At 48.6% G+C, this 14,723-nt stretch overlaps 1 protein-coding gene across 4 annotated transcripts in view; it reads left to right on the plus strand.

Annotated features, from left to right (window-relative positions):
• The first annotated feature begins 3,374 nt into the window (after positions 1-3,374).
• Positions 3,375-14,723, plus strand: part of dap3 (death associated protein 3) — a 39,734-nt gene continuing 28,385 nt past the window's right edge. For 3 of the 4 annotated variants that reach the window (XM_085978491.1, XM_085978494.1, XM_085978493.1), the window contains exons 1-3: positions 3,375-4,015; positions 9,864-9,910; positions 14,434-14,553. In XM_085978491.1, the coding sequence (XP_085834617.1) occupies positions 9,866-9,910; positions 14,434-14,553 (165 nt within the window). In that variant the 5' untranslated portion in view covers positions 3,375-4,015; positions 9,864-9,865. Of the gene's footprint in view, positions 4,016-4,388; positions 4,408-9,863; positions 9,911-14,433; positions 14,554-14,723 lie in introns of those variants that run through there. The other variant, XM_085978492.1, reaches the window with a different exon arrangement.

Here is a 14,723-nt window from a genome sequence, read left to right on the forward strand (position 1 = left end):
CCTGCTCCTACTTTAAGACGCAATGAAACTTTTGAATAATTCTCCCAGCAGGGTAAAATATGTCCCTATGTAGCCAGCCATTCTCGCTCTCTCACTCAAAGTGGCACAATATTATTTTAAGTGAAAAAAATTACGGGTCAACTATTTCACTTTCATTGATGCCCGAGGTGATGTCATTGTTGATGAATGTAAATACTTGTAATTTGAACTAATAGCCTTCACTGCAACAAGCAGTCAGAAGATTAACCGTACCGTATTACATTAATCTTACAGATATTAGCGAGAGCTGGGTTAAACACGTTTTGGGGAGTCACAAGTTACGGATAAGACAACTCTTCCAAGCATGTTTCAGTAGAAACTTCAATGAGCACGAAAATAAAAAGCAGAACCGTTTCATCATTTTAGTTAGTTATACTATAACCTCAAGATGGTACTCTTATTTTTCATTCCTAACATACCTCTAGTATGCCATGGGGTAAATGCACTTAAAACAGCAACAAACAAGTCAACTTTTCTCAGCAAGACATGAATTCAAGTTAAGATTAGCCACCAGGTTTGTAGAATGTGGATGCAACATATACAGGTAGATGTTTACTGGTTTGGAAACCCGTTTCAGCAGTTGGCGCAATGTAAATCTACAAGTCGGTCAATGTTAACAGTTTTGATAGCGAAGTAGATACACGTATTATGAAGTCAACATAATCCCAGATACACACCCGCACACGAACACGAACATAGCCCACTGTTGATATCTGCCCGAATATTAATTATGGTTTTTCTAATACTGACAGTCGCAAATATGAACGTACATGCGTCACACACACAGAGTCAGGATTTAGCGAATGTTAAATTAGGCATGTCATAATAGTTCAAACGCTGGTCTGCTGCTGAACCGAGACTCAGGCTCCCAGAACTCAATTTTAAATTCAAAATCTTGTTACCTCAGCGCCCCCCCCTACAAGTACTTTGATGCAAGATCTGCATAGATTCACTTCACAAGAGTCTGTGCACTGTCTGTCAGAAGTGTAAACGCCTGAAAGGTTTCACGAGGCTCCTGACGATTTTTGATGGGGCTCGGGGAGTATTTATGTCAATTGTTTCACACTGCCGTGCGTTTTTCAGCTTCCAGAAGCCTGGGTAAAAGGCAGGTTTCAACAAAGGCCTCTCATTTAATTTCACTTTTAGAAAAGTTGCTTTTCCTACCCGAAAATCCAGGCTCGAAAAACACCACTTGAGTTTAAATGAAGATCGCACTGAGGTTGGGGATTTTTTTTAAATACGCCTTCATCCAGAATGAAAATGCTTCCGACAACAGCTGGCTTTGTGCATTTTTAAAGTTGTGGCACATGTGCCCACTTCAGCTAACTTAATACAACAAACCAGTTTAGGATTCAAATCATAATCTCTTAAAACAGCATTCAACCAAAGACATAATGAAACCAGGCCTTTGGAGAAATCCTTGCCTACCTCTCTTTCTTAAAACAATCAGCTGAACTTCCCTTTAAGTCGCCTAACAACTTCCAGAAAGCTGTGACTGCTTTCTTCGACAGCATTGTACAACAACTAACTTAAATAACTCGGAAACGCTCTGCCTACATATTTACCACCACACATATACACACTGAAAGAAATGTCTAGTTACAATCCTTAAAATGATTGCCAACAGTGCTGGCAAATGATAAAAAGACTTTTCAATTATAAACTCAAATTAACATACCAAGAGAGAAAAAAAGACAAAAGTCTGTCAACTTACGGAAGAAAAACCAACACACACACACAAAGTTTTTGGTAAAAGGCTTAAAAATAAAGAGTGACAGTTACCTACACTGATTTGCACTACAATATGTCAGGTCGTCCTAGCGAAAGAAAGGGTACGAGGACGACAACAAACCTCACACACACACACAAAAAAACCCCCACAAAAGTTGTGCCAAATTGGTCAAACAAGGTCAGATTGATGAGGAGACACAGGGCTGAGAAAACCTGCTGACCCAGAAGGAAAATATTTTTTTTTTGGGAAGTATTGGGAGAAAAACGAGTGATTGGGGAGGGGGGGGGAAATAAATTGCAAGATACATACAAACGACATGCAGAAACACGAACTGTGTGTGTGTGTGTGTGTGAGTTTTAAATCCTGGATAAACCAAGCTGTAAAAATAAAATGAAAAAAGGGTAAAAACACACACACACACAAAAAAAGGGGCCTGTGCCTGGTTTTCACCTCCTCCTTTCAGCAGACACGTAACAAGGCACTGTCAGGGAATACAGCAAACGCACATTTTAAATCAACAAATCACGAATTTCTTTTTTAAGAAAAGCAGCCTTTAAAAAAAAAGACATGTCTAACTCTGCTGGCTACATTACAGGACAGTATTTTCCCCAACTCCCCCACACACATCCACCATCAGTGCTGACACAAACTCCATTCCCCCCCACACCACCACCACCACCATCTCCTCCTCCTTCTTCTTACCAGATCGGAAAACATTGTCTGTCTCTCTCTGTCTCTGTCTCTCTTTCTCCCTCTCATTCCACACAGTCCGCCATGGCAGGTGAAGAAGATGATAGGGGGGGATAAAAAAGCCCAATCAATACTTCTTGCTTGCTTGCTTTTTTTTTTCTCCTCCTCAATTAAAAAAACAGCTTTAGAAAGGCATCTTTTCTCTGTGTGTGTAGATGTGTGTGTGTGTGTGTGGTGGAGTGAAAGAGGAGGAGGACTTCTCTTCACGTTGGCCTCTCTCAGACACTCTCACTCTCATACACACACACACACACCTCCCTTGTCTTTGGGTGGGAGGGAGGGGAGGAAAAGAAAGAAAGAAAAAAAAAGACAAGGGAAAGGGGGTGGGCTTATTTCACTTTTGCTTCTTCTGCTTCAAAAAAAAATGAGGTTATATTTTTCTGTCGCCCTGTTTTGTTAAAATGACTCCAAAGTGCGCCATTGGCGAAGAAAATAAACACAAAATGGCGGCCGGACAGGGGAAGGGCTTCGGAGAGAGGAAAAAAAAAGCTAGTTTATTAAAATCGCTTTCTCGCCACCCAACCGGGCCCCCCTCAGGAAAAAAAAACTATTTGTTTTAGATACACGGTCAATTAAAAAAAAACGAAAAAGAGAAACCATTTTTTTTTTAAAGCGAATAAAATTAAAGAGAGGCCTTACCCACAACCCCTTGCGCCGGGGGGGGGGACGGACGCCTCGACCGTTGGGTTGGCGCCAAGGAGCCCAGATTTTGACATTTTTATTTTAATTTATATATTTTTTTTTTAAATGACTTACCCACCCGTGAAAGAAAGAGAAAAAAAAAGCATGAAGAAACTCGGGGCGGTGAAAATAAATGCTTCAAACGAAAAAAAAATCATCTTTGGAGCAAAAAGGTCGTGATTGATTGGTACCCGCCATGCTTTGCGCGGGCGGGCGGCAGGAGGCCAGAGAGAGAGAGAGAGAGAAAAATTTAAAAAACATTATTTTTTTTTGCAAAATCTATTGGTTTTTATCACCGGGATCATGATGCATCGGTTAAATTGCAAGCCGGCCTGGCGATGGCCGATATGCACTTTTTTTTAATTAGCAAGCGTGTCTTTTTTTTATATATATATTTATTTATATAGATGGTGATTTTTTTTTGGCCATTTCCCATCCTGCCTTTCACTCCCGGGTTGGGAGGGAGGAGCGTGACTTTATTTTGATTTGGAAGCGAATATTTTAAAAGAGTTTAAATCTCCTATAAACAGATGATTATATTTAGAGAGATAAAAGGCAGCGGGTATTATTTTTGCGGGTGAAAGACTATTTATTCCGTCTCCGTGGAGTTTTATTTTAATCGCGCGTTTGTTGTTGTGAGGCGGCTTTTATTTTTTGATGGCGGCGCCCTTGGCAACCCCCCGGCCATAGCAACCAGGGGGTTTAAAACAATCATATCTTTTTTTTAAAAAAAACACACGGATCGAAACCCGGCTCCTTCTCGACGTTTACGTGAATCGATAAAGTGCCGTTGACTTCCACCATTTTTTTGAGGTAAAAAAAATGTTTTATTTCGTTTTTTTTAAATCATCGCCGGTCGGGTGAGAAAACAAGATGGCGGCGCCCTTGAGGAGAATCGTTTTAACCTCGGGTTCATTTCGCTTTCGGGGCTCTCTCTGCTTGTTCTTTTTTAAAAAAACAAGAGGGGCTGTATTCTGGTAATTTTTTATAATAAATGTTTTACGTTTTCAAAAAAATAAATGAGGGGGGCGGGGAATCGTTAATTATCCCCCCCTGCTACGACCTTTGACCTGATCGGTATTGTGGACAAGATGGCGGCGCCCATGGCAGCGGGCGTGTGAGGCCAGGGGGTGGGTCGAGATACTTCAGTCAGTCAGTCGGTCTGTCAGGGGATTGTAGCTGCCAGGGGGCGTGGGAAAAAAAGGGTGAGACAGGATGATACTGCGGGGGAGTGAGTGAGGAGGGGAGGGGGGGGGGATAGTGTGAGTGAGAGAGGTGTGTTTCAGTCCTATCACCATCTCGTCTCGTTTTGAATACCTCCTTAATGTCTCTTCACTTCTCTTTTTTTGGTTCTCTCCCAGCCTGGCCTCTCAATCTATTTCATTTCCTGCGCCTTTCCAGTCTTGACCAAGGGTTTCGACCCGAAACGTTGACCCTGTTTCTCTCTCCACGGATGTTGCCCTGGCCTGAGTTTTTCCAGCATTTTCTGTTGTTATTGCGGATTTCCAGCATCCGCAGTATTTTGCTATCGTACGTGTGTTTCGATGTCGCGCCGAGTCCCGTTCACCTATCATCACCCCCCCTCCCCTGTCGCTCCCTGACCTACATTGGTTCCCGGTCTGGCAACGCCTCGATTTTTAAAAATTCTCCATTCTTTTCAAATCCCTCCTCGCCCATTCCTATCTCTGTAACCTCCTGCGACCCTCCGAGATCTCTGCGCTCCTTCAATTCTGGCCTCTTTGCTCATCCCCGCCCCTGCCGATTTCCATTTCTCTGCCATTGGCGGCCGTGCCTTAGAAACATCGAAGATAGGAGCAGGAGTCGGCCATTTGGCCCCTCGAGCCTGCTCTGCCATTCAATGAGATCATGGCTGATCAACCAAATTCAGTACCCTGTCCCTGCCTTCTCCCCACATCCCTTGATCCCTTTAGCCTTCAGCTGCCTGGACCCCGAGCCCTGGAATTCCCTCCCTAAACCCCTCCACCTCTCTCAATTCTCCTTTCAGACGCTCCTGCAAACCGACCTGTTTGACCAAGCTTTTGGTCACCCGCCCTAATAGCTCCTTATGTAGCTCGGTGTTAAATTATGGTTCATAACGCTCCTATGAAGCGCCATGGGACATTTTATTTAAAAACGACTTGCATTTCTCCAGCGCCTTTCACCACCACCAGAAGTCCCAAACTGCTTCACAGCCAACGAAGTACTTTTCTGAAGTGTAGTCACCGTTGTAATGTGGGAAACACAGCAGCCAATTTATGCAACTTGTTGTGGCTCAGTTGGTAACACTCTCGCCTCTGAGTCAGAGGTTGTGGGTTTGAGTCCCACTCCGGAGACTTGAGCACAAAATCCAGGCTGATACACCCAGTGCAGTGCTGAGGGAGCGCCGCACTATTGGAGATGTCATCTTGGGAATGAGACATTAAACGGAGGCCCTGTCTGCTCTCTGGTAGATGTAAAAGATCCCAAGGCACTATTACAAAGAAGAGCTGGGGAGTTCTCCCCGGTGTTCTGGTCAATAATCATCCCTCAATCAACATCGCTAAAACAGATCATCTGGTCATTTATCCTATTGCTGTTTGTGGGAGCTTGCTGTGTGCAAATTGGCTGCCGCGTTCCCTGTATTACAACAGTGACTCCACTTCAAAAAGTACTTACAGGAAACATAGAAGATAGGAGCAGGAGTAGGCCATTCGGCCCTTCGAGCCTGCTCCGCCATTCAACGAGATCATGGCTGATCATCCAAACCCTAGCACCCGGTCCCTACACCGACAGCCATCCCACCCAAGCCCTATCCCCGTAACCCCACGTATTTAATCCCCCCTAACACTAAGGGCCAATTTTTTATCATGGCCAATCAACCTAACCCGCACATCTTTTGACTGTGGGAGGAAACCAGAGCACCCGGAGGAAACCCACGCAAACACGGGGAGAATGTGCAAACTCCACACAGACAGTCACCCGAGGCCGGATTTGAACCCGGGTCCCTGGCGCTGTGAGGCAACAGTGCTAACCACTACGCCACCGTGCTGCCCCTTGGTGCTATCCGGCACCGACGGGACCGAGCTGTTGCCGTTCCCTCAAAACTGCCGGACACACCAGCGTTAATATTGAAGCATACGGAGCTTTTCATCTCCGTATCTGACAACAAACACACTTGCTTAGCAACAGCTTCTAAACAGTCGGCCTGTACCTTGGAAGCGTCTCTCTGAAGTTGTTGCTAAGCTACAGAGACTTTGCAGAGCCTGACTGTTGGTGTGGGGGGTGGTGTGGTGGGGGGTTGGGGGGGTGGGGGGGCAAATCTACGCATGCTTTGTAGATTTCCAGAAGGCTTTCGACTCCATCTGGCATGACGGTTTATTCCTGAAACTTATCGAAAGTGGGGTAGGAGGGAAAACATATGATGTAATTAAATCAATGTATACAAACAACAAATGTGCAGTTAAAATTGGAGACAAACAAACAAAATACTTCCCACAGGGGCGGGGGGTGACGCAGGGCTCGCCAATCTCACCGACACTCTTTAATATTTACATAAATGGATTGGCAAAACTACTTGAACAATCTACAGCACCCGGCCTCACCCTATATGAATCCAAGGTTAAATTCCTCCTCTATGCAGACGACCTGGTTCTGCTGTCACCTACTAAAGAGGGGCTACAGCAAAACCTGGACCTGCTGGAGTCGTACTGCCAGACTTGGGCCCTGACAACAAATCCCCAAAAAACCAAAGTCCTTGTGTTCCAGCAAAGATCCAAACATCAGGGACCCAAAATAAATTTCACAGTAGGAACAACCAAAATTGAACAAACCACTAACTACACATACTTGGGCTTAAAAATCAGTTCTACGGGAAACTTCAAACTGGCTGTGAATGAACTGAAAGAGAAAGCAAGAAGGGCTTTCTATGCCATCAAAAAATCAATCCAAATAGAAATCCCAATTAGCATTTGGCTCAAAATTTTCAAATCAGTAATTGAACCAATTGCACTCTATGGCAGTGAGGTATGGGGACCGCTAACTCAACAAGAATTTGCAAAATGGGACAAACACCCAATTGAGATCCTACATGCAGAATTCTGTAAAAGTATCCTCCGGACTCAAAGGAAAACAGTAAACAATGCATGCAGGGCGGAACTAGGCCAATATCCATTAATAATCACTATCCAAAAAAGAGCCACCAAATTTTGGAATCACCTACAAATGAGCAATCCCCAATGCTATCACTACGACGCCCTGAAATGCCAAGAGCTGACCATAAAGAAGAATACCCTCAGTCAACTAGTCCTGGGACTCAGTGAAGTAACTACTAACAATACTAACAATAACCAGCCCCAGGACAGTGACAGGGTAACACAAAGAATTCGACCCAACACAATCGTCGCTAAGCAAAAGGAAAAATATCTGACATATTGGGCAGAAACAACAAAAACCCAAAGCAAACTCAATTGCTACTTGGCCCTAAACAGACAATACAACATAGCTGATTACCTGACCATGGTAAAGGATAACAAACTGAGAAGAACCTTGACAAGGTACAGACTTAGCGAACATAGCCTAGCGATCGAAAAAGGCAGACACAGGCAGACCAGGCTGCCAAGAGAGGACAGGATATGCTCTCACTGCAGTCAGGGAGTGGTGGAGACAGAGATGCACTTCCTCACAGCTTGTGGAAAATATCAGGGCATCAGGGAGAATTTCTACCAAAAATTCTCACAAATATGCCCTGATTTCAGAAATCTGAATGACAACCAAAAACTCCCATTCCTACTGGGAGAGGAGAGAAGCTGTATAACACTGGCGGCACACTATGTTACAGCTTGCCATGAACAGAGGGACAACCAGTAAACTAAGAAAAGAATATATATAAACAATGCGAATGTATATTTATACACTCAGGGATATACCTGTTTATACACTGTATGAATAGAACTGCGTTTATGTGCTAAACCATAAATGTATTTTGATGCTTTGGCAACATAAGATGTAACTTATCATGCCAATAAAGCGATTTGAATTGTGAATTGGGTGGGGGGGGGGGGAAAAGCCACGAGAAGAAAAAAACCTAACAAAACGGCTCCTGATTTTTGCCGGTGGCTCAAGCTTGCCGGACATTTAGCCTCCGGATAACACAAAGTTTCCTGTAATTGGCTGTAAGTGAAGTCCTGAGGTGGTGAAAGGCGCTCTATAAATGCAAGTCTTTCTTTTGTCTGTTAGTGTTCAGTAAAATGCCTAAACGTTTTAAGTTCAAAGTTAGTCATCTTTGGTATGGTAGCATCAAATCAAACCTCAATATCTAAGTCAGATATCCAGGCCGAAGCTTCCAGTGTAACAGCGTGGCTGCCTGCGAATTTCCTCCGAGGGCAGTGCTCCAGGGTCTGATCAGGAGCTTCACAGTCGTATGACTGGCTTTTTAAAAAAAAAAAGGAATATTGCTTCCCATCAATAACTGGTATCTGGAATGTGACAGATCTTTGCTAGACACAAGACTTCCCAAAAAAAAAGTATTTTGTATCAAACTTGATAAGTGAAGAACTGGTGAAAACTCGGAGCTTGTAGGAGCCTAAGCTAACCGATGTGGCTCCACCGCATGACTCTGGCAGTTGTCTGAGTCTTTGCTGCTCAGTGAGAGTGTTCCCATGGTTGGAAGGTTTGTGTTTCAGGCTTTCCTTTATTAGTGGATAAATCATAAATCAAGAGACCGAGATCTGCTGGTAGCTGAAGGTTTAGGGGCGATTTGATCGACATTTTCAAGGTATTAAAGGGAGCTGATAGGGTTGAGAGAGAGAGAGAAACGATTTCCGCTGGTTGGGGAGTCTAGGACTAGGGGGCAGAGTCTAAAAATTAGAGCCAGACCTTTCAGGAGTGAAATTAGGAAACACTTCTACACACAAAGGGTGGTTGAAGTTTGGAACTCTCTTCCGCAAACGGCAATTGATGCCGGGGCAATTGTTAATTTCAAATCTGCGCGAGATAGATTTTTGTTGATCAAAGGTATTAAGGTATTTGGGGCAAAGGAGGGTGGATGGAGTTAGGTCGCAGATCAGCCGTGATCTCATTGAATGGTGGAGCAGGCCCGAGGGGCTGAATGGCCTCCTCCTGTTCCTGTGTAATATGCTCGAGGAGGCTGAATGGACCTCCTCCTGTTCCTGTGTAACAGGCTCGAGGGGCTGAATGGCCTCCTGTTCCTGTGTAACAGGCTCGAGGGGCTGAATGGGCCTCCTCCTGTTCCTGTGTAACAGGCTCGAGGGGCTGAATGGACCTCCTCCTGTTCCTGTGTAACAGGCTCGAGGGGCTGAATGGGCTCCTCCTGTTCCTGTGTAACAGGCTCGAGGGGCTGAATGGCCTCCTCCTGTTCCTGTGTAACAGGCTCGAGGGGGCTGAATGGGCCTCCTCCTGTTCCTGTGTAACAGGCTCGAGGGGCTGAATGGCCTCCTCCTGTTCCTGTGTAACAGGCTCGAGGGGGCTGAATGGGCCTCCTCCTGTTCCTAGCTGCAGCTTGCGAGCTGTGGGGATTAATGGTAACAGGGATGTAAACTTTACCTGGGGCTGCATGGGATGCATACAAAAGTGTCCCGGATCATCACCAGGGGTATTAAGCGGTTCTCTGCATGGCCTACAAGGGCTGAACCTGATGAAATTCCCTCTTTTTTTTTCTTCACAGGAATGCTGGTGAAGAGTCTGCGGACGGTCGCCAAACTTGGCCGACTGGTGAGTCCTGTGTTGAGTTTGCAGTTACACAGTATTTCCGTTCGGGCCAACTGGTCCGTGCCGGTGTTTCTGCTCCACTCGAGCCTCCTCCCACCCCTCTTCATCTCACTCCATCACCATATCCTTCGATTCCTTTCTCCCTCATGTGTTTATCCAGCCTCCCCTTAAATGCATCGATACTATTCACCTCAACCACTCCCTGTGGTAGTGAGTTCCACATTCTCACCACTCTCTGGGTAAAGAAGTTTCTCCTGAATTCCCCATTGGATTTATTAGTGACTGTCTTATATATTGATAGTCTGCTAGTTCTGGTCTCCCCCACAAGTGGAAACATCTTCTCTACCTCTACCCTATCGAACCCTTTCATAATTTGAAAGACCTCGGGTCACCCCACAGCCTTCTCCTTTCTAGAGAAAAGAGCCCCGGCCTGTTCAATCTTTCCTGATAGTTATAACCTCTCCGTTCCGGTATCACCATTGTGAATCTTTTTGCACTTTCTCCAGTGCCTCGATATCCTTTTTATAATACGGAGACCAGAACTGTTTGCAGTGCTCCCAGTGTGGTCTAAACAAAGGTTCGATACAAGTTCAACATAACCTCTCTGCTTTTCAATTCTGCCCCTCCAGAAATGATCCCTAGTGCTTTGTTTGCTTTTCTTCTGACCTTATTAACCTGCCTGGAACTGAAAACTGCGCCAACATGCCCTGAAGGCAGCGCAGATAATCAGCGGGACGTGCAGCAGGAAGGTGGCCCGGTGAAGGGCAGTCCATGAATAATAACTCCTTCAGCTGGCCGACCGTGTTCCACACACCCAAAGACTCGCATTTCTCTGGCGACTTTCACCACCACAGGACGTCCCAAAGCGCTTCACAGCCAATGAAGTACTTTTTTTTGAAGTGTGGTCACTGTTGTAATGTAGGAAACGCGGCAGCTAATATTGCGCACAGCAAGCTCCCACAAACAGCAATGTGAGAATGACCAGATAATCTGTTTTTAGTGATGTTGGTTGAGGGATAAATATTGGCCCCAGGACACTGGGGAGAACTCCCCCCTGCTCCTCTTCGAAATTGTATCCTGGGATCTTTTATGTCCACCTGAGAGGGCAGACAGGACCTCGGTTTAATGTCTCATCCAAAAGACGGCCCCTCCGACAGCGCAGCGCTCCCTCGGTGCCGCCCCTCCGACAGCGCGGCGCTCCCTCGGTGCCGCCCCTCCGACAGCGCGGCGCTCCCTCGGTGCCGCCCCTCCGACAGCGCGGCGCTCCCTCGGTGCCGCCCCTCCGACAGCGCGGCGCTCCCTCGGTGCCGCACTGGAGTGCCAGCCTAGATTTTTGTGATCAAGTCTCTGGAGAGAGACTTCAACTCACAGCCTTCTGACTCGGAGGTGAGAGTGCGAGCCACTGAGCCACAGCTGACACTGACCCGCTTACTGCTGCCGAAAGCTGGTCCTGCACAGCTTCGTGCACCAATAGTTACTCGACCCAGCAGACACTGCCCTGAAGCCAGGTTGATTTTAAATGGCTGCTTTTCAGGATTGAATAAGTGTGTGTTTTGCCCAGGGGCTCCACAGGGCTCTGTGTATCTCGATCAAATTATTTTACACTGGAGAGGATCACCAAGCTCGTGCAAGGTTAGAGATTCCACAAATACCTTCCCTCACAGGATCGTGAATGTGGAACAGACTCTCCGAGATGGGAGTTAATTGGGGATCAGTTGGTACCTTTTTAAAAATAGCTGTATCGATAATCTAGTCAAGGGGAATTGAGGCATTTAACAATAGGGCAGGTCAGGGAAGGAACTTCTGTTTCCTTTGTCCCTCACCTACATTTTATCAGCTCACTTCTCAGACAGCCCTGGGAGCCCAGGATGCAACTGAGTCAGCCGTGGCTCAGTGGGTAGCACTCTTGCATCTGAGTCCGGTTGTGACTTAAGCACATAATCCAGGCCGACACTCCCAGTGCAGTACTGAGGGAGTGCCGCACTGTCGGAGGGGCAGTACTGAGGGAGCGTCGGAGGGGCGGTACTGAGGGAGTGCCGCACTGTCGGAGGGGCAGTACTGAGGGAGTGCCGCACTGTCGGAGGGGCAGTACTGAGGGAGTGCCGCACTGTTGGAGGGGCGGTACTGAGGGAGTGCCGCACTGTCAGAGGGGCGGTACTGAGGGAGTGCCGCACGGTCGGAGGGGCGGTACTGAGGGAGTGCCGCACTGTCGGAGGGGCAGTACTGAGGGAGTGCCGCACTGTTGGAGGGGCGGTACTGAGGGAGTGCCGCACTGTCAGAGGGGCAGTACTGAGGGAGTGCCGCACTGTCAGAGGGGCGGTACTGAGGGAGTGCCGCACTGTCGGAGGGGCAGTACTGAGGGAGTGCCGCACGGTCGGAGGGGCGGTACTGAGGGAGTGCCGCACGGTCGGAGGAGCGGTACTGAGGGAGTGCCGCACTGTCGGAGGGGCAGTACTGAGGGAGTGCCGCACTGTCGGAGGGGCAGTACTGAGGGAGTGCCGCACTGTTGGAGGGGCGGTACTGAGGGAGCGCCGCACTGTCGGAGGGGCGGTACTGAGGGAGCGCCGCACTGTCGGAGGGGCGGTACTGAGGGAGCGTCGGAGGGGCGGTACTCGGAGCACCGCACTGTCGGAGGGGCGGTACTGAGCGAGCGCCGCACTGTCGGAGGGGCGGTACTGAGGGAGCGCCGCACTGTCGGAGGGGCGGTACTGAGGGAGCGCCGCACTGTCGGAGGGGCGGTACTGAGGGAGCGCCGCACTGTCGGAGGGGCGGTACTGAGGGAGCGCCGCACTGTCGGAGGGGCGGTACTGAGGGAGCGCCGCACTGCCGGAGGGGCGGTACTGAGGGAGCGCCGCACTGCCGAGCGGGGCGGTACTGAGGGAGCGCCGCACTGCCGGAGGGGCGGTACTGAGGGAGCGCCGCACTGTCGGAGGGGCGGTACTGAGGGAGTGCCGCACTGTCGGAGGGGCGGTACTGAGGGAGCGCCGCACTGTCGGAGGGGCGGTACTGAGGGAGCGCCGCACGGTCGGAGGGGCGGTACTGAGGGAGCGCCGCACTGTCGGAGGGGCGGTACTGAGGGAGCGCCGCACTGTCGGAGGGGCGGTACTGAGGGAGCGCCGCACTGTCGGAGGGGCAGTACTGAGGGAGCGCCGCACTGTCGGAGGGCCGGTACTGAGGGAGTGCTGCACTGTCGGAGGGGCGGTACTGAGGGAGCGCCGCACTGTCGGAGGTGTCTCACCCTCCCTGCAAGAGCTTCCTCAAAACCTGTCTCCCCAGAGCTGCTTCAGGTCAGCGCCCCAACCTTCTCTCCTGCTTCCTGTTCGGTGCGCACAGCTGCTCTTGTAACGTTCCGGGGGACGCTTGGGTGAATTCGAGACGTCGCAGTCGAGCCCAGCGTCCACATGTGCAGTAGTGTCACTGATTCATATTAAGGAGCAGGAACCCTCTTGTGTTCCTCTCTCTCTCTCTCCGCCCGCCAGCCCAGGCACCCTGGCTGAGGTCAGCCCCTTCTCATTCTCTGCACAATCATTGTGTATTTCTGGCTTTCTTTTGTCTCCACCTATGTGTGTGCAGCAGGTTAAAACTTTAAGGCTTACATTTGTGTCGGTGAGGAGGGGTGGCCGTGATTTATTACTGAGGCTGGGCGCCCCCTGGTGGCTGCTCAACTGCATTGTTCCCCATGAAAGATGAAATTCAGCAACGCTGCCGTGTAATTTAGAAATTTTCTGTGGAGTGATAAAGCTACACACCTATTTATCACTTTAAAAGTCACTTGTAGGGTGCGGTTGATGAGCGTCAAAGATGCCTCGTCCCCTAGGGAGAGGAAGCCGAGCTTTTTCTGGTTGCTAAATTGATGTTCGGCAAAATTTTGTCGAACTTTCTGAATAATTGTTCAACCTCAGCCCTGAGAAAATAGATGCTGCAAACCTTTCACGAGGAACAGCCGAGAGCAGGTGACCTGGTCATTATCACATTGCTGTTTGCAGGAGCTTGCTGTGCGCAAATTGGCTGCTGCGTTTCCTACATTACAACAGTGACTACACTTCAAAAAGTACTTCGTTGGCTGTAAAGCGCTGCGGGACGTCCTGAAGTGGTGAAAGGCGCTGGAGAAATGAGAGTCCTTTCTTTCTGTTGGGTCATTGTGTGACGTCCTGGATTAGAATACAGTCCCTGGATTGCTCCACGGCCTCCCTCCCTCGCAGTCCTAAACCTGGGCAGCCAGTGCTCCCGCCTGACCACGTCTGGGAGCTCGTGTGTCCCGCTGAGCGCCAGGCCTGACATGGCGGTGTCTTTTTTTTGCTGTCCGAATTCTTTACTGTCAAGAAGAGTTATTACCAGGGTTCCCTGTAAATGCGCTTTGCTCTGCGTGGCCTGTTTCTTTTAGCGCGCGGTCCCTTTTAATTTCCGCGCAGGCGCGGTATTTACGACGCAGGAGCCGGTGAGCGGCCTGCGCGTGGGACCTTTTCCCCATTTGCTACGCAGCTTAAAGAGAACATTTGTTATCAATGCTCTTGTTCGTTTTGCAGGCTGGCCACGGCCGTCCCTTTCATCGCAGCCCCAGGCTGCGGGAGTCCTGCGCTGCACCACAGACGGTCACAGCAGCCAGCAGAGCCGCGTCTGTTTTCAGGACGAGCGAAACTGATCCGGTAAGTGCCAGGCGTGGCCCTCTCGGTTGTCTTTCAGGAACACTTTATAGGAAAGATGTGATCGCGCTAGAAAGGGTACAGAGGAGATGTACGAGGATGTTGCCAGGACTGGGGAATTTTAGCTACGAGGAAAGATTGGATAGGCTGGGGTTGTTTTCATAGAAACATAG

Source organism: Somniosus microcephalus, unplaced genomic scaffold (assembly GCF_052327205.1).
Source record: "Somniosus microcephalus isolate GS21.2 unplaced genomic scaffold, FLI_Smic_1.0 unresolved_chr7, whole genome shotgun sequence".
NCBI classification, from domain to species: Eukaryota; Metazoa; Chordata; class Chondrichthyes; order Squaliformes; family Somniosidae; genus Somniosus; species Somniosus microcephalus.